The sequence below is a fragment of the Crocodylus porosus genome, unplaced genomic scaffold, assembly GCF_001723895.1.
Source record: "Crocodylus porosus isolate Cpor-Errol unplaced genomic scaffold, CroPor_comp1, whole genome shotgun sequence".
Lineage (NCBI taxonomy): Eukaryota > Metazoa > Chordata > Crocodylia > Crocodylidae > Crocodylus > Crocodylus porosus.
Window position 1 is genome coordinate 36,895,583 of NW_017728909.1, and position 22,339 is coordinate 36,917,921.

Below are 22,339 nucleotides of genomic sequence, written 5' to 3' on the forward strand. Positions count from 1 at the left end.
GACCAAATGTCTGCTTCCTAGGAAGAGTGAGGAGGCAGATGTTTGGTCAAATTGGCATTTGTTATATTTGCCCGATTATCCACACAACCACCAGTACAGTATTAGGCTCAATACCCAGAAGTCCTTGCACAGGACGTGAAGGATTTGTTATTTTACTTAAATGTAGGTACTACCTTTTTTTCTTTTTTAAAAAGTTACTGGAAGTTCAGCAGCACTGTACTGCTACTGGGATTAATTATTTCTTCAAAGGAGATAAACTGAAGAAGAAATTAAATAGCTTGGATCTGCTTGCAAATAGGTCTAGGTGGCAGTAAAAAAACATTTCCATCTGATCTGATCTCAGGTTTTTTAGGTAAATCACTTCAGTTGTCTCTATTTCTACATCTATACGAGGAGGAGGATGAAAAAACAGTGCGTTCTGCATCCAATTTGATTCCTATTGCAGAAACATTCAAAATGAAACTAAATCATTGTATTAAGTCATGGAGTTTTGCAAGGCAAAACCTGTTGCATTTTTCTCTCTGCTATAACATGTTCCCAAACTCTTGCCTATATAACATGAAGTGGTAGTGTCTGATTAGAAGCAATTCAAATTATATAGACCAAAATAAGAGTTCTGAAAATATTAAGCGATAGTATTGTAGATGCATGAATGATTTTACAGAAGAAGAAAGGTTTCCAGACATTTATTTCTGGAACTGTACACCAGGTATTAAAGTACAACAAATACAAAATAATGCTCAAAAAAATCAGTGTTTATGTACAAATATTAAAACCAATGCAACAATAGCAACTTCCTCTTGAACATCTGATACTAAAACTTGTGCCGATTGTCACTAATTCATGTCATTATGCACAGGGTACTTATTTCCAACTGGAATCACTGGCTGATTAGGACAGGAGGACCATAATGATACCTACTGCATTTTTAACAACTGGCAATATATTCCTCCTTCCAATGCAAAATAGGAATTAAAAACAAACAAACAAAACAGTAATCTTGTCATTAATTTATAAATTACGGTATTTAGTTTCCTGTCTGCAGACAATGTGCTTGTAGCTCTGGGCAAATAGCATCCCCATTGGTCAGTTTATTCATTAGTTTACATTCAAAAGTTGAAATACTCACTAGAGACTTTGGTTAAATTAAGTAGTATTACTATGTTCTACTGGATCTGAAGTTTTTACACATTTTTGACCCTCAGTTTTAAAGATTAAAAACAGGAAACAATTGCACAATTCATTGACCTAATTGTACACAATTTAGTATTCTTCAAACAGTAATGTACATCCTTCAAGTAAATTCAGCAGTTTGACCATGACAAGAGGAAAACTCAACATTTAAAAATCTAGCATGAGAAGATGACATATGACTAACAAAAGTAAAAGTATTGCTATAAAATCACAGCACCAGTTACACTTCTAAATGAATCAGCTATCCTCTTCAGATTCCCTGTACATGAAAAAGAAGAAAATATCTACCAACACTGCAATTGCCCATTATGGATTTTTGGTTTGTTCATATGAAGAGAAAAAATGTGGCAAAGGACAAAGAATTCATCACAGTTTGTTATAAGAATTGTGCTTCACCATCTGAAAATCAAGGCAATAACTTCTTCATGTGTCTGTAATTCAGTTAAATTCATGACCCTCAAAAACGCAATTCTTTTAATAAACAGTAACAAGTTCTCCATTTAAAATGTTTAAACTGAGAGAAAAATAAGTAAGTCCAGCTTTCAAAAGAAAAATTCAATAAATAGCTATTTTACATGGATAAAGTCATAGTGGTACAAATTTTATGAATGTCACATCAAGCATGCACAAAAATGTTACTATACACAGAAGTAGTCAGAAAATATTGAAATAGATATCTAAAAAGATATGCAGAATTTACATATTTACAAAATCTTGCAAATTATTGCCTCATTTTAACAAGGAATTAAAAGTAAACGATACCAGCTAGCTAGCCACGAGGCTAAATTAGATCAGCTTTTAAAAAAAAAAAAAATCTATCAGACTAGCCGGAATTCATTTTTCTCTCATACCATTTTCTGAATTTTGGTCAAAAGTCTTTATTAAATAACTAAAGTGTCCATTCAACTTGCTGACAATCCAAACTTTAGACAACTCTCTGTCTATATTAAGATCCCAGCAATGCATAGATAAACTGAATATATTACTGCATCAGCTAGTGAGAATGGGCATGTTCATTTAAGTGCAACTGGTATAAGCATTCAGTCATCTTGTGAAATGATTTTTATACAGACCAGCCACTGTAAACCCATAGTTAAACTTGAATGTATAACAATGAAAGATTATGGCCAGTATTTTACAAAATTACATAAAATGTGTTGATTCATAAACAAAAGAAACAAGGTACAAAGTTCAGCACAAAACACAGCAACAAGAAGCTGACAACTTGGCTAAAAATGTCAGAGTACAACACAGGGCCAAGGCTACCTGTTATTTACTGTGTACTTACTAGAATTATACACTTCAGATGTATAAGTTAAAGAATTGATAACAAATTATCACTAACTACTTTTGTCCACTGTGCTAAACTAATTTTTATGGTAAATGTGCTATTGCGTAAACACTTTAAAGCAATCTTCATTAAAATGCTGTAAAGAAAACCCAATACGCTGCATCCAAGACTCAGGATGTCAATGCAGTTCACAGTATGCATAATAAATACCCTCTTCCCTTTCAAATACTACTTAAGTCGCTACTTTCCTAGTTACTCAGCATAACCTTGAAGCAAATACTACAAATATCAACAATGCAGTCAAAACTTAAATCATTAAAAAAAGTTAGTGGCAATTAAATCTGTGTCATGGACAGTGCAAAGAAAAGCATATGGGGGAATTCTACTGCAATTCAGCTGTACTTCACTACAACTCAGGATTGACCAAAAATTAACCTGAAAGTTGCACACTCTGGAAGTATATTGCATGCCAATACTAGTTTGTTTGAATAGCATCATAACTGTTAAAAAAAAAGAAAGAAAAGTATTACAACAATCCTTGATGGCCATCCACAAAGTTTCTGACTAAAGTTTCATCGAATTTTCAAAATTTTTTTAATGAAATGAAACAGTTCTTTGGAGTATGGAATGCAACTGTACTTCCCAACTCTATTTGAGAAAAGTGGCAGTGTCATTTTGAGACAATGACCAGCCAAAACAAATTAATGTTATCCATGCCAAAGAAAGCTTTCAAATATATACTTCAAGGTTCTACTGTATTTTTATATTAATCTAGATAGTCCCTCAAGTGTAACACTTTGAACTGCAGTGCTTCAAACAATTTAAGATGTGTCCCAGAACATAAGCCATTTAGTGGTAGATCCTAAGCTGTGCAGATGGTGGCTTTATACAACATCAGCTGCCTCCAGAAAGAGTTAGGATACACAATAACTGGTGTTATTTATTACATTATAGTCTTTAAAGCTGTGGACAAAACCCCATTAGAATGTAATACCCTAAAATTCATGTTTTAGCCAATAAGTTTTAAGTACACAGACACCTTCTGGCAGTATAATTACTTCTGTGTAAGGTAGCCATGGCCTATAATTTTGCAACAGCATCCAAGTGTGTGTCTTCATCCTTTGCTCATGTAGTCCCTTGTGCTAGCTTCCACCAAGATGAACTTGCTGTTTTGTAAACTGAAGTGCTCTAGTTTAGTATCACATGAGAGAAGGTTCCATTTAAAAAACATCCTTGTACGTTTGTGCAGTTTAAATTAAAGAAACCATCCCTGCCTTTATTAAAAAAAAAAAAATGCTACATTGAGCAGGGATCAGGACTGGTACCTGTAAACATTGTTATTCCACTGCATCTGTTACGGCAAAAGTAACTTAGACTAAAAAGCCACTCCAATCAGTTCAGAACTTCTGTGCTGGTTTTGAGATGGTGGACTCTGTCTAACAGGCTTTAAAAAAAAAAAAAAAATTGAAGCAGAGCTTAAAGCTGCACCACAGAGTTCTCTTAGTTCCAAACTCTGCCGAACATCATATGACATTTCCACATTTATGGACTGAAAAATGAAATTACTCTTGATAAATCAAGATATAGTTCTATACATACAAAGACATCACTGATGTCATAAAGTTCAAACTTCCAGTGAAAGACTAAGCAAACCTGATAGTTTCCATCAAGTTTACTGCTACTGCATAAAGTACCCACTGTTTTTGTAGTTCACTGCTGGAATCATTCTGAGTGAAGGGCAGTATGTTGGTGTAGAGTGTGGGTGCTGATGAAGCCATTTGTCTCGTTTGCAGATAGACTGCTAAAGTCAGCCACTGAGACAGCCATTTTGGCACTGGTAATATGATGTGTGTGGTTCTCAAAGTCCACACCAAGGTTATTTACAGAAACATCATTCATAAAAGATTCAGGGACCGCAATCCCCATTTTTAATCTCTTGGCAGGTCTCTCTGACTCCTCACTGCACATGTTTATTGGGTTTAGCTCTGAGTGATAAAATCCAGTCTCAAATAAATTAAAACAATCACTTTCGCCATTACTGGGCAAGTTAAGCAACTCTTCTGTTACAACAGGCACATGATTAACTGGTGCTCGGGGTAAGCTGTCCAGAGGAGAAAAGGCATCATCCAAGCAGTTCACATCTGTAGAGTGGCAGACTGTAGCTACGCTATTAGTCAATGCTAAAAAATAAAAGGAACAAAATTTAAATACATTATCTGTTTCCATGATGTACAGTTACATCAAAAAGCTATTTTAAAACTTTGGTATTTTTTAACCTAATTCACCTGTTAAGTCATTGGCAGTGATAGAATTCAGAATGCTTAGCTGTTGATCAGGAATGGACTCTGTTCTGTTGTTAGAAGTTAAGGCTGTAGAATGTACTGCACCACCAAGGGCTTCTGCTTCATCCACCAAGCGATCCATGTAGTCCCTAGGAGGACATTGTTAGGTTAAAAACATGTTTGACATGAAAATGTGGCATGTGACAAGGAGACATTTTATTTCCTTAATGCCACTGCTGCATTCTCCCACTCCAGATTAATTAAAAAAAATCCAATCCAGATTCCGAAGAAAAAGAGATATTCTAGGAACTCTCTACTTACGTTACCCCTGGATGATGGTTGTACCTCTTCTTTCCAAACCTTGTCTGCTGAGCAAAGTAATCGTAACGTTCCGACTTCTTCCACATGTAGTAGAATGCCACACATTCAGCAACTGTCCTAGTTCTTACCTAATATGGAGCAGAAAGAATTTACATGAATGTAGAAAATTTAAGTTTTGGCATTACATTTTTGTTTTTCCTACTTCTGCATTTTCTTTGGTTACATCGCTGCAGTAGTTCAATTAAGAGGTTTTACTACCGTATTCACTCTAAAATGCAGTTTATAGTACTTTCAGTTGCTGTATGGTCATTTTTTAATGAAATATATAAAAGACAGAAAGGTAGACATGCATGCCTCAGTCCCTAGCCCTATATAGGTTCATACCTTAAGAGAAAAAGAGAGCAGTATAAGTAGATTTTTTTTTTTTTTTTTTAGGAATTGAGAGAGCATGTGCAAAGCTAGGCATTGAAAAAAAAGAGTTACTAAGATAGTTCAGAACACCCATTTTATCACTCTTGTCCATGAGCCTACATGCAATATGTACATAAGACTAAAGTTTCCAGATACCTTCCTGTTTTCCTTATGCAAGAAGGGTCAGTTGCTAATAGTTCTTTCAACCACAAATGGATAAACAACAAATCAGTTTTTCAATACATGTCAATACTTCCCTTCCCAGGTTCTACTGTAGAACTTGGGCTTACTGTAAGTAAAGTCAAGTTTCCTAAGGAAATAACTCAATATGCTAATCAGAAAATAAAACAAAACGTTGAAAATACAATTATTTAGATTCTCAGAAATGTGCATTTAAATGTATTTGAACTGTACCAATTTTTTTAAATTATTTCTTTCTGTACACAAAGCAGCTCCTATCCTTCCACTTGTAGAGTAGATGGGTCTCTTTCCAGAAGCAGTTTAGATCAATGTTCCTTAATGCGACAAGAGAATAATACTCCACTGTCTTGCTAGGACTTACGTAGCTAATCCACTGGGGCTGCAAAACTCCAACCCCCTGCTGGCTATGGCAGGGACAGGCTAAGCATATACGTGAAATTATTTTCCTGGTCTAGCCCTGAGAACAAATCCAGGCAACTCATGGTAGTGCAGAACACAACCACAAAAAAAAACTAGGGGAAGCAGAGTTTAAAACATAACAAAATTATACTATATATGAAAACAATATGAATACATGTTTATTTCAGAGATTAACAGGTAGACTTATCTTGCAAATGTTGGATTTTCACTGAGGTTTGTAGTAAAATTGGCATGCAAATGACAAACAGACTGTAATGCACTGCTGTTTATTTTACTCGAGTCTTTTGTCAAATTTCATTTCTTTCCAGATTTTGAAATGGTATCTACCACTCCCCTCCGCTCCCCATTTAGCTGCATAACACCTTACTTTGTTTTTCTGTATGAGATGAAAATCTTTCCCATAAATCAAGAGTGCATGTTCAAAGCTTCTGCATTCTTCTTCTGTCCACGCTGTCATTTCTTCTGGTGAATTCACAGACAACAGAAAAAAAAACCCACTTATTTTCAGTGACAATTTTTTTTATTAGATATGGAATAAGAATTTTACTGATAACACACGAAAATCTAATTCTTAAAAGGGAAAGGTTCGGTTCTTTAGAATGTTTATTATTATTAACACGGAAACACCTAGTTAATGTAATATTATCCTTTAGAAGACTGCATTCATTAATGATGAACTCTGCGTATGCAGCTCTTCACTGAAAGATGAAGACATAAATTTAATTCACTCTGATTTTTCTTTTTTGTATGCATTCAAAAACATCTCCAGGATGTAAAAATCAGTATTTTTTTGCAGTGGTTTAATAAGATCTGTTTTCAGTGGGTTAAAGACAAGAGATAAAGGCCTTCATTAATTTTAATGAGAGCTTCACAGAAACATGTAGTAAACACAAAATATAGTGGGCAGTTTTTGCTATTCAGTCAACATTAACACCTATTTCCTTCTTACCATATGAATATGATAAAGACAAAAGCTAACTCTCAAAATTTAGAGTCTCATTGAAACAAATGGCGGCATAATCTCCATTTGAAACTAATACTTAGTGAACAATAAAGGCTAAAAACAAATGAAATTGCAAAATCACAGAGTGATTACAGAATTGGGTATTAAAGAGGCAGTGAGGTGTGTAATATCCTTACTGTATCACATTTGCTAGTTTCAGCAGAAAGGTATTCAAAAGTAGCCAAAAAAATATTCTTAGCAGCATCCAAAGATTACCTCATAAAAACTTTAGTCTAACAAGACAGCCTCACCTGCATTTCAAAAAAAGGGAAATGCTCAGAATAGGTCCTTCTAAAATTTAAATGCTCCCATCTACTGTAAAAACCTTATTGGGTTCCTCCCTGTACCTTCAATTCCCTTTCACATCAATGGCAACTGCATTTGACATCACCACGTGGAAGATGTTCACTTTGCAGGATCAAGCCCTTAACTTTGCCCTTGCCTTTCTATTTACGTTTATGTGCATGGATCAGGCCTATTTAATTTTTTAAAAAAGGCAAGAAAAAGCTTGGCGAAGTAAACAATGCCAATTAAAGTTTTCAACAGAAGAAAAAACCTCTACGTGCAGATTCACATGGCTACACAAAGGAAGTATCTTATACTGGTAATAGTGTTGACTCCTTGCAAGAAAGGGTAGGACTACCTCACAGACTGTTTTCCTGATTCTAGGAACACTGATATAAGTTAGGGTATGTGAAAGGCTGCTTTAACTCAAGGTAACTTGCTATGTTACCAAAAAGGACCATATGCTGAGCAAGAACTGCCATAGGGAAACTATGTTGTATTTTGTCCCACGCATTGGCAACCCAGGTCTTTTTTTTCTTTTTTAAACACCAAAATGGGAGGAAAGGATAAAATAAAAAGGGGAAGATATTGATTTTAGGTGCTGGATCTGCACGTTCCAAATAACACAGCAGAAAATTTCAGTTGGCCAGTTCCAGCTAGATTCTCTCTCTCTACTACAGTCAGGCAGTGCAAAGGGTAAGAAACTGGGGACAAGAATTTAGTCCAACATATTTCAACATGTTAGCTTTGAGGGGGAAAAAAAAATTACCACAAGTATTTCTGAAAAAAATCAGGTAGCTTTACCTTGATAGGCTTTTCCATTTGAGCAATACCTTTCAATTGCTTCTTTAATGTTATGGTTACATTTCAGAAGTTCATACAGCGCCTAGGAGATTGAACAAATATTTCTCTTTAAAAAAGGTAATGTAGAACTTGTGAGTAAACAAATCACAATTGTGTCAAGCTTTGTCATCCAGTTTCATGGCAACATTAAGCATAGCTTTATATACAATGCAATTAAAAATAAATAAAGCAAAACTGCTTAAATAAGATTAAAATAGATCATATCAATCCTTAGAAGTAGTTTCTGAAGCTGAATAGTTAGTTAAGAACCTGTTAATCAGAAGGCACACTGTCACAATCATACAGCCTAGTCCTGCCGCCAGATTACTAGCACTCACAGGTCAGCAGCAGTTTAACTGCTGGCAAGGCCATGCCTTACTTGTACTTCCCAGGAGAAAGATAAATGTTTGAGTAGTGTACAAAGAGAACACTAGCTAGGAAGCAATGTCCTACAAGTGACTAGAATGTACCACTTACTTGTTCATTGTCCCGTGTCTGCATTCCTTCATGAATTCTGCCAATCATTTTTTCATTTCCAGTTCTTAAAGAGGTCTCAAAAAGGTATTCTTTCACTTTACTCTCCAAAATCACATCTGGTCTCCAAAGTAAGTGGTCTTCATTTTCATATGCTGTTTAAAGGAAAATCCATTAAGAGAGAAATATCAAACCCTACTGTAGACTAAAATTTAGCACCAGGAGGGGGTCGGGGAGGATGGGAAGGGGAAGGAAGCATCCAGCTTGCTATATCCGACATTGTGGACCACACCACCACCTCATGAAAACTGGTCTGACCAACTTTTCAGAAGCCTAAACATTAAAAATCAGTACCTTTCCTGAAGACAGAAAACAAAATGGCACTAGTCAAATCAAACACTATGAGAACATGAGGCCCCAGGCACAGATACCAACCATTATCAAATCCAATTTTCCTCAACAGCCACAATTAAGAGGGGCCTTGCAACATGTCTCAACAGCAAATGAATTAGGATTACACTGGAACAAGGGAAAAGTCAGATTTATGAAAAAAAGGATTTACAGAATTTAAAATCTAAACCTTTATGCATATTAGGTTTCCATGAAGTTGAGTGTTTTTGCAAATACTCAAGAGATATTCATATCTTTACTTGCTTAGATTCAAAACACAATCCTTGGTAACATGGAGAAGAATAATCCTACAAATGTGCAATAGACATACTTGTGTTTATTTCTAGTTCAAACCTTGCATACACTGAATAATCTATGTTCCTAACGAGTCAATTTCAACTCAAAACTGGTATGTATTATTAGAGTGACTGATCTAAATGCTAATATTGTGATTTCTGGCTCTACTCATGTACTAGTCTCAGAGATTTTTTTTTTTTTTTTTTAACATATTCTTTAAGAAATGAAGTTGTGGTTTGATCCTCCTTAATTCAAAGCAAACTGGAAAAAAGTAACTGTGCAGTTTAAGTGACTTAACATAATATATCAGAAAATATGAGAAACAACATGAAATTGATTCAGTTGGCAAGAAGTATTCACTAACATTTAAATCTCAGACTGCCTACTCTTCAAAAATTTAACTTTATAAACAGGCATGTTTGACATAACATTTTAAACTCTCTCAAGGAAGGTCTACATGTGCAATTATTTTGAAGCAATAAACTCCAGTGTATTGCTCCTGGGTGCACCATTTGAACGTGCGCCTGGGATTACAGCACACTGAGCTGGGATGGAACACACTGAAGCATCCTCATGCCCTAGCCAGCTGGGTTAGCGTCTACATGTGCACTCGGCTAGGACTCGTTTTTATGCATACTACCCAGATGCAGAGTTTATTAGTTTAGTCTAGTGTAACAGCCCTGTACATGTAGATGCTGAGACACTTACTGTACAGCCATTTAGCCTACTCCACAGTAATGTCTCATATAGACATGTCCAGTATGAAAACAATGCAGAATTAGAGCAAGTAGCTAATTCAAGACAGTCAAAGAAGTGATAAAGGCTAGTATAGTTTAGCACAGGGGTGTTAATGATTTGATCCACGCAGCCATGTCATCTGGCCCCCAGTGCTAGCCCTACTCCCCCACTTTCCCCTTGTGTGCTGGAGCCAATGCCTATGATGCCTGCTGTGGCTGGTCTAGGACTGCACCACTGACAGTCCTGAACCAGTCAGACCAAGTGGGCACTGGATATGCCATGTAGGGGCAGAGGGGCAAAGTCTGAGTCTGACCTGGCCTGCAGGGCTGGCAGCATGTTGTTCATCCAGCATGTAGGCCAGTCCATGGCCCACACATCTGGCCCATCGGGTCCAAATGAGTTTGACATCCCTGGTCTAGCAGGAACCCACAGCCCTGTAGGAAGTGACCTTCAGCAAGTGTGGGGAAAGAATAAACCATTACTATCACTTCAAAAGGTGCCAATTAGGAGCTGCTTTTATAAAGCTTCATTGTAAGATTTAATTTAGAGCATAACCTTCTGGCACAACTCCTATGGCTAGAACTATATGGCCATGTGCAGTCTACATATGCTGCCATTATACCCTCATAAGCCTGTGGTGGAGCCCTTATCTTTACCTATATTTTAGGGGATTCAATATCTTTAAATGTTTATGTTATTTAATAGGTTGGATTCATTAATAAATAAAGTTAAAACAAATAAAGAATCACCCTTACTTGGGCTGACAGTTCTCACAGTGAAACAGATGAACTAAATCAGAAAGTCAATTCATCACACTAGGAATAATATTTCAACTGACATATATCTGCTACTGCAGCTCTGTCAGTCCCCTTGATAACCTACACCACACCAGCACTTTCTGCTGGAGTCCTGGCCTGCTCTTCTCAGCTGAAATTCCTCAGGGTCCCCATCTGTAAGTTGCCTCTTTTCTCGTGGGCTGGTCAGATGGTAAAAACCTTAGGGTATGTCTACCCCAAGTACATCCAGCATGCACCACAGTGCTGCACAGAGATACCCAAGCTGGCTCTTCATCTTGAAATAAGAAACAGCATAACCATATTGTCAGGGCTAACTAGCCCAGGACCACAGCTATGCTGTTTTTAGTTGTGAAGCCAGAACATACAGGGCTAGCTTGGCTAGGTCTGAATGGCACTGCTTTGAATCATTTAACACATAGCCTGAGAGAACACCTGAGGATATCTGGCTTCAGCTTTTCAGCTCAGAGAAGTCCGCAGGTAAGCCCTTTTACTGATCTGACTTCCAGCTTTCTTGCCGAGAAGCCACCAGGTCACCTTTCTACTAGCGTAAACTTCATTTTTCCCCAGTCTCAACTCTGTTTCAAGAAAGCCTACAAGCAGACCTCTTTCAGTTCTCAGCCTTTTCAAAGAAACCTGGGGACCTCTCATCCATTTAACTGCCTCCTCAAAAAAAACCTACAGATAGCCAATTCCTTTTCTGCTTCCTCTATTTATTAGCTTTGGTTGCACCCCATTCTCTTGATCAGGTCTAGATGGAGTATAGTAGGATAACGGATGTACTTTACTTAAAGAACCAGAAACCTCGATGCAGAACTACTACAGGAAACAGAGCCCACAGCACCAGACTGAACCCTGCTTTTATACATTCCTCATAGTAGTAGCATATAAGCTATTTTCTCAATTTCTAGAACAATTTTAGGAAAGGTCAGAAGTTTTAGCTAAGACAAAAAAACCCAAAAAACGGACAACAAAACCCAAGATAAAAGCTGCATAAACTTCTCAGCTTCTCCTTAGCACATCTTTAGCCTTTGCAGATATTTTTCTTTAGTAAACAAACTCTTAGCAGTATGCTCAGCAGTTCCAAAGAAGCTGTATTTCACTACCACTGCTTTTGTTTGAATTACCAGAGCCGATTCCCGAGAAGCAAGAGAGGAATAAAAAATGGGGTTATAATAATTAGAGTAGAACCTAGAAAAGCACCAAAGGCAGTAAGAGAAAAAAAGCTTCCAATGTCCAGGTCTTTGAACAGCTTCTGCTACTGTATAAACCTTGCCAAAGCATCCAATTCCCCTAAAATGTATGGCTCCTCAATTCTTAGCCTTATTTACAAACTCAGGCTTTTGAATGAAGTATGAATGCTAGCACAAAGCTTGATGTGTTCATTTTCTGATAAAAAAAAAGTTATGAAGTGAATACAAGCAGTTCCAACGAAACTTGAAATGCTACAGGAGATGCAAGTGTATATGCATACACACACACACACGCACACACAGTGCATTTATCAATATTTCCCACTATCAGCTCCTGGATGGGATGGAGTTTGAGGGGGGTTTTCCTACTACAGCTGTTTTCATCCTCACTATTCAGCAGGATAGGGTAGTTAAAACAATCAATTGATTGCTTTTTATTCATTCATGTTCTTCCTACTGTAATCATGCTTAACCTCAGTTTTAGGTACAGGCAGCATCATGCAAGAGAGACAAAGAAAAGCATGTTTTATAATCATGGTTATAGAACCTTGCCAAGAATATTCAGGACTAGAAAATGAAACTTGTATAGCACATTCAGAACAGAATGTATTGCTTTGTTTAACTGATTTTTTTGCATCCCACGAAGCTATGACTACATGAAAACAATAAAAATACTATCTGATTATGACTGAAAAGTTTCTGGCATACAAGAGCAGTTGACAGGCTCTTTCTGAAAGTCTTGAAGTTAACTCTAAATGACATGATCTCAGGCTTTACCAGTTCTGATAATACGCATCATTCAGAAATGTTATTAGATCCTTCAAGCATAAAATTGATTCATTTTCTTTTCTTCCTTTTTGAGAACTTTTTGGTATAAAGTTCTTAGTGGACTCAAAAGACACTTTTATCATAACATTTCTGAAAGTTATTTTAGTTCTTATTTTTGTTTCTGAATGTAGCCTGCTATCTTACAATTTTTGAGACTTTAAACATTTTTATTTAATTACTTCTGCACTGTTGAGTAGCAAAACATGTAAAATAACTTACCATTTTCATTATCACTGTACTTCCCCAGGTAAGGTGGGATTTCAGCCTGATACTGTGAACCAACCATTATTTCCTGAAGAGTTAGAAAATAGAGTTAAAAATGAATGTATTCAAAGATATGACTTCTTTATCTATTATACAGTATTAATATGATGCACAAGATAAGGCATAAATAAAGAACCTGGATAAAATCTTAAATTGTAAGAAAACTTCACTGTTCAAATTTAAGTCCATTAAGATTTGTCATATGTAAACAGATATTGCTCTCCATTACCTTCCTCAAATCTTCAGATGAATTACCAGCATCTGCCTCTACATCTTCACCATCTGATTCCTTATCTCCATCACAGGTAGTGTTTGCTTTATATATAAACATTTAAAAAGAAGTTTTATTTAGCAATGGTTTAGTTTGCATGTTGAATTACAATAAATTCTATTACATCTGCTTTATTTTAATCCTACAACAAGAGCATCTGCTTTTATTTATAGACGTTGGTCAACAGACTGTTCTTAATTTGTGTTTCTATGAAACTGCAGCATAAAAATATCTATATTCTTTGACTTGTTTTAATTCTACAATACACATTTATTAATCACTGCAACTGAGACCATTAGAGATATACTGCCAATTGACAAGAGGGAATGAGGTAATTTTTCTTTATCAATTTGTTTAAATAAAGGCATTGCACTTATAGAAAAAGTCTGGTAAAGAACAGGAAAATACTGGGGCTAAATTTTAACCCCCAGTTAAACACAAGCAAAGTGATGTTGAAGGCCACTGTTTTACTCTAGTGTCTTTATGAAGTTCAGCAGTTACTCAGACTGTTTTGTGGAAAGGCAGGTTATGTGGCTGTATAATATCCCCAGACTTAGTTCCCACACAATCCCACCTTCAAAGTCAGGCTCCTTCCATAAAGCAGAGTGGAAAAGACATATGTTGAGGGAAATAATGTAATGGAGGAAACAGCTCCCTCTCTCTGTGTCAGGCTAAGTTAAGGGGTCACTTGTACCCTAGCTCAGGACTGTCCAACTGGCAGTTAAAATGCAGCCCCTGGGACTTACCTAACCACTGCTCTCACTGTTTTGACTGCTGCTGCAGCTGGGGTCTCCTGCCCCATCCCCCCCAGTTTTCACTTTGTGCTCTTGCTCCAGAATGGGTCAATATAGCCTATGGCACTAGGGGAACCTGCAGAGCAATGCAACAGCCACCTACACAATGCATTGGACTGTGAATGGATGGGGTGGATGCAGCCTGAGGGACAATGGCTTGGCACTATGTCCCCTGGGATGTGCAGTCCACAGCTCCCAGCCACTTAACAATTAGGGATCCCCACCTGGGCTAATAAACACCAACAAGATTGAAATAATATTAGTAATGACTCTTTAAATAGAGGATGCCAGCATTTAGAGAAGTTAACTCATGCCACTCACTAGTATATAAGGAGGGAGGCATTTCCTCAATTCACTTTTTTTGGGTGCAATCACACTTACACAATATAAATACATCAGATTCTATACAGCAGCATCAATAATGTCGTGCAAAAATGACACTCATGTACAACATCCAGCAAATCACCAATGCTCTCCAACTCTTACTGAAGTCAATGAATAGTGCTCAGCACCTCAAAGACTGCAGTACTTATGAAATTTAGCAGTCTTTCTTTAGGTCTATCCAGTACTTAGAATGCATACTTGGGACAGTACTATAATAAACACTGGTTTTCCTACATCTTAATGGTCGAGGAAAGAAGTCGGTTGCTTCATGTGAAGTAACTGATGGTGTCAAGTCATCAGCAGAAGACTGTGTTTCTTCATCATCACCCGACAAGAGGTCTTTGGCAATTTCCTCCTACATTATTTAAAAAAAAGAAAAAAAATTGGTAATGTATGTAGACAAGTAAGCCTCAGGAATTGGCAAGTAGGGGGAAAAAACCTTCAGTCTTTAGATTTTAGATTATAGAAATTAACACAGTGTTTTTGGTTAGTATTTCTATAAACATACTGATGGTGAACTGGCTTTTGCAATATATAATCAAATATTGAATTCTGAAGTGAGTGGTTATATAAAGTTCTTCATCCTCCTCCTTCCATTAAAATAAACTCATGGAAGTAAGGCTCTGTGAGGACTGCCTCTTGGAAACCCAGCCTAAGGTACTGCAAGGGAAGGAGAGGTCCCAGGGGAAAAGGCCAGTGAACTGTTTCCAAAACTGCAGGAGCCTTACAGAACCAGCCTGGCTTTTTGGACAATCTCCTCTGTTCCTTACGTAACAACCCCACTGGCACTACTATAGGCTGACCTCTGGTCTTGATGTCCTTTGAAACTCTAGGGGAAAAAATTAAATAGCCCACAGCCATACTTTTTCAAAAGGATTTTCCCCTCAAAATGCAGAGCAGCATGTAGCTTTCCTCTGACAAATGAGGAAAAAGAACATCCTTTTGTAGATGCATACAAGTGTCTCTAAGGAGAGGTTGGAAAGGAACAAGTGGCAGAGAGAGAGTGTATACTAGGAAGCAAGCCAGACCAAAATTTTTGTAGCCACAGCACTGAATGACTGGCATCCCACTGAAACTAACATGCAGGAACACTCTTACATGCCACCTGATGAGTTGATAATTAGGCTAGATTACAGAAAATAAAAATTGGGACTTCCTTTTCTCTGGAGATTTTATCATACAAATGGAACCATTTCTAGCCCCACACATCTTAAACCCAACATCAGTTGGTTTAAAAACTCAGGAGAACTGAGAAAGAGAGACTGCAATAGTCACTCCCTAAAATGTTCAAGTTTCAGGTTTCATACTAGTTACATAATACATACAATCATTATACAGATGAAAGTTTATCGCTTGCCTCCCACAAGTTAAATACTTCTCAAAGCATACCCAGTTGAAAGGAATGCTCCACAGCACTGAGAAGCAAGTTTTCAGAATCACTGCATGTCCATCATGTGCTATATTGTACATATTTGAAATCACATATATACTCCCCAGCTTTCCATGCACTAAAAAAATTGTTTGGTATTTTCCATAAAGAAAATGTTTAAAACAAAGCCTACTTGAACCTTTAATATTTCAGTGATTCAAATAGGGGTGTTCTACTATTTTTGTATACTCATTAATAAAAACAGAAATAGTAAATAAACTCAGAATCAGATTCTCACTGTCCATTAAGATGATTTAAAAACACTAACATTTATTATTCTGTTTGCAAAATAATTCATGTCTTCTACTTTCTATGATAAGGAGGGGAGGAAAATCAAAGGTTAGTTATGCAGGTTTCTAATTTTGAATTTTCTTAGAGAAAAATGGTTTCCAACTTACTTTGTCTAAAGTCATATCTGGTAGTTCATCCGCAAGTTCACTTGGAGAACTATCTGCACTGGAACCTGCTATAACTGGAATTGTAGGTTCGTAGCCATAGAATGCCAGTAAGTCTTCTAAAGGCATGTTTCCTTCCTAATCAAGAAAAAGGATGAATTGTTTCAACACTTGCAAATACCTGTCGAACACTTCACAGAATTATTCAGTCATAAATAGAGAAGCTGACTTTCAAATAAAAGTTAGAATAGCTAAGTACAAAGACCTGTGCTATTCCAATCCACTTTCTTTAGAAAGTCTGGTTAGTGAAGTATTTAGAACCCTTCTGGACATAAAGCCAAAATTAATTCCCAATAATGTCTGTAGGCACGGTTCTTAATCAGAAGATAATCATGTTGTCAAAATGAAAACATGCATCATGCCAAAAAATAATCATCACAGCTGCAACTGGACATATAACAAACAGCAGCAAACTTACACAATTTTTAATTTTATTTCTTCTGCCCCATGAATAAATTTTATGCTAACTCTTTCATTTTCTGTCTGTGGCTTTTTTTTTTCCATAGAGGGGAGGAGAAAGAAGAAAGGGAGAGCAACAGACAAGATAAAACTGAGTAAGGCAGGCTGATTTAAAGCTGGGGAAGAAATTCTACATCAGCAATGTCACCAGGCTGTACTTTCTACTGGCGTTAATAACACAGCAACTCCCATTTTATTAGTTGCCCAATTCATGACGACAGAAGTATTACGGTATTTTCAAACATTTATACACACCTTTTTAAACTGTTCTTACTGAACTTGCATACTGATTAAATGATGCTTTTCTTGTAGCCATCTAAAGCCTCTCTCATACTTTCATAGTTTCTAGGGTCGGAAGGGACCGGAGTAGATCATCTAGTCCAACCCCCTGCCGTGGCAGGAAAGATTACTGGGGTCAAATGACCCCAGCAAGGTGTTCATCTAGCCTTGTCTTAAAGACCCCCAGGGTAGGAGCCAGCACCACTTCTCTTGGAAGTTGGTTCCAGACCCTAGCCACCCTGACCGTGAAGTAGCGCCTCCTGATATCTAGCCTAAATCTACTCTCTGCCAGCTTGTGACCGTTATTCCTGGTCACTCCTGGTAGTGCTCAGGGGAACAGGGACTCCCCCAGTGCCTGCTGATTTCCCCTGACTAGTTTGTAACAGGCCACTATATCCCCCCTCAGCCTTCTCTTGTGGAGGCTGAACAGGTTCAGATCTCATAGCCTCTCCTTGTAGGCCTGCCCTGCTGCCCCCTGATCATATGAGTGGCCCTCCTCTGGACCCACTCCATGTTGTCCTGCAAAGACTTTTCACAAAGGGCAAGTTATACACATGCTTAAGTGTTGACAGTTTTGAGAGTTTGTGCAATAACGACACTTTAAGCTTCTTGGCTTTTAATTCTTTTTCTTCCAAACTACTAAAAATTAGATCATTCTGTGGCGTAATAATTACTTATGGCTAGTTGTGAAAAGCAAGTTATTTCCAACCTATAACTGAATGTTTACAACCGAGCACAGAAGATAGTTGTTTGTCAAGGACAGAGGCATAGAAACCTAGCAGTTTGCACAGAGTCATTCCCACATATAGAAAATATGCATTAAGTTACACTACCAACTTTAGACCTGATGTCAGCAGGTCCACGTCCATAAGAATCTGGCCTAAGTTCTACAGTTGTCTAAATACAAATGTAACTGGCATCAGTTTGACATTTAGTGGGTGTGTAAAGAAGTGACGCAAAGAAGGATGGAAAAAGGGGTGAAAAAGGAAAAAACAATTATCCTGAGAGTATAAAATAGAGTAGGAGAAGCCAAGCAGCAAGTTACTTATTTTGGACACCCACGTGATATCAAAATGGTACAAGTTAAACTCACTTATACTAATTTTCTGACTCACAGCCGCTATTGACATCATCAATTAATTCTGACCCACTAAATTTTCCCAAGACGATGGGAAAAAACACTAAGTGATCAAAATAACGAAGCTGGGGCCCTGCAATAAATCAAATCATTAATGTTGTGTTTTACCATTATTTAAAACTCAAAGCCAATTATTAAAAAAACTCAAAGCCAATTATTAAAAAAAATGATATTTTATAACAACAAATATTTTTCTACTTCTACAAACAGAATTGATAGACAGTGGCTTTAGGTACCAGAGACCCAAAACAAATTTTTCTTCCAGAGTAGGGAAGGGGTGGGGGTGGGTGGGGAACCTACTACAGTTATATTAACTTTTTTCTAGTTAACTTAGCAATCACATCCTTCAATTCAACCCTGTTTTAACTTCAGCTTCACTAAAGATGAATAAATTTATTCTTACTGGACTTTCAAGTTAGATGCAAAGGTATTTCAATTCCATTAAAACAAGGCAACTACAGAGAAGAGATACAGTGTTCTCTGCATGTGTTAAAGTAGGGCTAGGATAGCTGTGTTTAGAGAAAGAGGCAAGTCACTCCCCACCTTTTCTAAATCTTCAATTTCAGAACTGAAGTTTTTGCCCTCCTCCATCATTTCTTCCTCTTCAAGAGTTCTCTCATCATCATAATCATGTACCAACATTTCAGCAGTGGGGTCAAAATCATGATCCTCAGAAGATAAAGAGCCAACTATAAGTAAAGAAAAAAAAATGAATGCTGTAGTGCCACATAAAATTTTCCTAGCAATTAGAGTGAGTGAGTGAGTGAGTGTGGTCAACACTTCCTAGGAGAAGGGTGAGGAAGGAGTTGTTTAACTGAAACTCCAATTTTATACCTGTAACTTGTAGATGCAATTTTGCATCCTACAGTTTAGACAACTCGATACAAAATTACGTTGAAAAAAGTGACACTGAACAGAGGTCTGTTACAGAAAGTCTGGTTTTAAGTGCATACTTTTTTATATATCAGAAAAAGTATCTGATATATACTTAAAATGAGCACCATAGTGTAAAATGTAGTCCTGACATAAGGTTTTTGATTTGATGTCCTAAGCATATTTTTGCATAGCCTGCAGACTAGCATCTCTTAGAACAGTGGTTTTCAACCTGTGCTCTGCAGGCGCCTCCCGGCAGTCCACATATGATTATGAACAATCAAAAGTATGTGAATACCCACACTTACAATTCAAAGGGTTCCACACCTCCATTCAAAATTTGTTAGGGGTCCACAAATGAAAAAAAAAAAAAAAAGGCTGAAACCCTTTAGAACTAGTGCAGTGTTTAAACTCTTAAGTTAATCACATTTTTACTAAAAGCAAAAGCAGAGTTTTGCTTATTTCAGAATTTAGTGCCATGAAGGGGATACTTCACTGCATTCAGGGTTGTTTGTTCAGAATGGAGGAATAGACTTAAGGAATTCTAATGGCAAAATTTCATAAAGGCAAGATCCAAGGAAGACAGCAAAAAACTACATATAGTCCTTTACTAATTTCTTCAGAACATTATGTGTATTGCAGCTGTGTGATCTTAATTCACTTCTACCATAATATTTGAAAGGACACCTTTTGATTTAAAGCAGTTTTAAGAAATGAATTCTCATGTTCTTAACCACAGAAAACTGAAACACAAATATTAATAGTCTAATTAACTTTTCAAAAAAGTAATTAAGGCATTCTTTTAGGTCTGAGAACACGAAGAGACCATATCCTTTCATTCTCTTTCATTTCTACCAATTTCACTTCCAGGTTCCTATATACTACCATTATGTTGCAATGTTGGACATCAAGGAAGAGAAAAGTAATGTTTGTTAGAAAATGATTTCCATGTGAGGACTTTAAGTTTAATGAAAATATCCACATTGTTCCTTGATTTTTGTTATGCAAAAAGCCAACTACCCCCTTACTACTATTATCCTTTAAAATTAGTATCCTGAGACCACTCCCTTCAAGCACTTTCCCTTCCTTATGAACATTTCAGATTTTTAAAGCGTCTCTTTTCAAGAAAAAGGACAAACTATAGTTCCTGCTATCTATCACCAATAATGAAAATAAAAAGTAGTCATTTTCATTTTCCAGTTCGCTCTAGAACAACATTGTCCAAATTCACAAAACTGCAAGAAAACATTTCAAACTAACAACAGTTTTGGTTAAAAAGCATCCAATGAAAGTTTCCTATCAAAACAGTTCTTACAGAGTGCTAAAAAGCTCTATAGTACCTATATGCAGTTAAAAGGATGTTAACTGGTTTTATATATGAATCCTTTTTGGTTACATACAACATCCTGATCCCAAAGCTTCTAAAGAACCATTAAGATAAAGAGCCATCTTACATGAAGTTATTGCATCTGAAATCACATATTATACATTCTAAAAATTACCCCTGCCAGTTGCTATTTTCTACTAGCTCACATAGCTAAAGTGGAAAGTGTATTCCCCTTGCAGACTTTAAATAAAAAAACAAAAAACGTTAACCTTATTCACATAAGGCATACACAACACAAGGTATTTTACTCAGATATGAAATAAACATTATTCAAATTGCAGTATCTAGTTTAATTACAGTACCTAGTTTAATTAAAGATAGTTCAAGTAGAATCAACATTATATTACTATAGCAAAAATATTCTTTCTACGTTGTTTGAGCTAATTAGAGAAAGATTATAAAGCAGAAACAAAATATTATATTTACTTGAATCTAAGATGAGGCTCCCCCAAGTCAATGTGGGGGAAACCCAGTCTTAGATTAGACTATCGGCCAAGGCCAGCTCAGCTCCAACTTTGGCCCTGAGGTCAAAGCCAGAGCCAAGCCACTGCCTGCCTTGGGCTGGGGTGGCTTGTGCAGCAGGGCAGGGGGCTTGCAGCAGGGGGAGTGTGGGGAAGACTGCGCAGTGGGGCCACACGCAGGGGTGACCGGAGACGCGTGACAAGGGAGACTGCGCAGCCTGTTCCCCACCAACCCCCCGGTACCCAACTGTTTAACAAGGACTCTGGCTCCAACCTTGATACCAACAGCTGCTGCCACTGCTTCTGCTTGGCTGGGCCTGATGCCACTAAATGCCCTGGAGCTACAGCCACCCAGAAAGAAAGTGGCTGGTGGGGGGTGTGGGCAGAGATCAGAAAGGGCAAGGGGTGTGGGGAAGAGCCAAGGGCAGAAGCCTGGTCCCTGGCTCCCTGCTGCTGAAGACAGCCGCATGAGGGACAAATTTAAGACGACCCTCAATACCCCAATCCTATACATGGAAAATGCCAACATTATAAAATTTTCTAGGTACAGAATCTGGCCTTATATCTGATGCCATCTTGGATTTAGCTACTGAAGCTTTTAGGCTTGGGATCTTATTAATTTAAGAACAAACTTAACTTTGCAAGAAAAGCGATCAAAGGAACAACAGCCTCACCTGAAGCGGTGTAAGCTCAGGCTGCTGCCCCTTGGAAGGGCTGGGGCTGTCGAGGTGCCTGGCCGCAGGTTAAGCGGCGTGTTCACACGGTTTTCAACCTACCCTTGGAAACTTTTAAGCATGCAGTTGAAAGGGGGATGTTTTACAGGCCTGTAGCAAAGAGGGGGGAAATGTCCCTCCCTCCGGTCTAGGAGCTCAGGTTCCAAAGGCCACTTCTGAAGGAAAATAACTTTACAGAAAAAGCCAAACTTTATCGCACAACCGAGCAGCAGGCCCTTTGGCAGCAGCACCCTTGGGGGACTGGAGTCCAGGAACGTGGGGGGCGGCACATTTGCAGGACCCCGATGGACCTGGGGAACTTTGTCAGGGGAGGAGGAAAAGTTGGCTGGAGCTGCCGAAGGAAGCCTGCGAGGGGAGGCAAGAGCGACAGGTTAGGCACGAGCTGCGGGAGGGAGGCGGGTCCCCCCGCTCCGCTCCCTCCTCCCTGCCCCGCCGCGGGGCGGCCG

The 22,339-nt window shown here is 37.8% G+C and overlaps 1 protein-coding gene across 1 annotated transcript; it reads right to left on the reverse strand.

Annotated features, from left to right (window-relative positions):
* Positions 1–670: 670 nt before the first annotated feature.
* Positions 671–22,315, reverse strand: MIER3 (MIER family member 3). The gene is made up of 12 exons (XM_019532097.1): positions 22,217–22,315; positions 18,982–19,130; positions 16,506–16,640; positions 14,913–15,033; positions 13,459–13,544; positions 13,185–13,257; positions 8,729–8,880; positions 8,213–8,294; positions 6,488–6,582; positions 5,089–5,216; positions 4,771–4,916; positions 671–4,665 (listed from the first exon to the last, which is right to left on the reverse strand). Exons 2-12 carry the CDS (start codon positions 19,078–19,080, stop codon positions 4,208–4,210), a joined length of 1,575 nt encoding a protein of 524 aa, XP_019387642.1. The 5' UTR covers positions 19,081–19,130; positions 22,217–22,315; the 3' UTR covers positions 671–4,207.
* Positions 22,316–22,339: the final 24 nt, after the last annotated feature.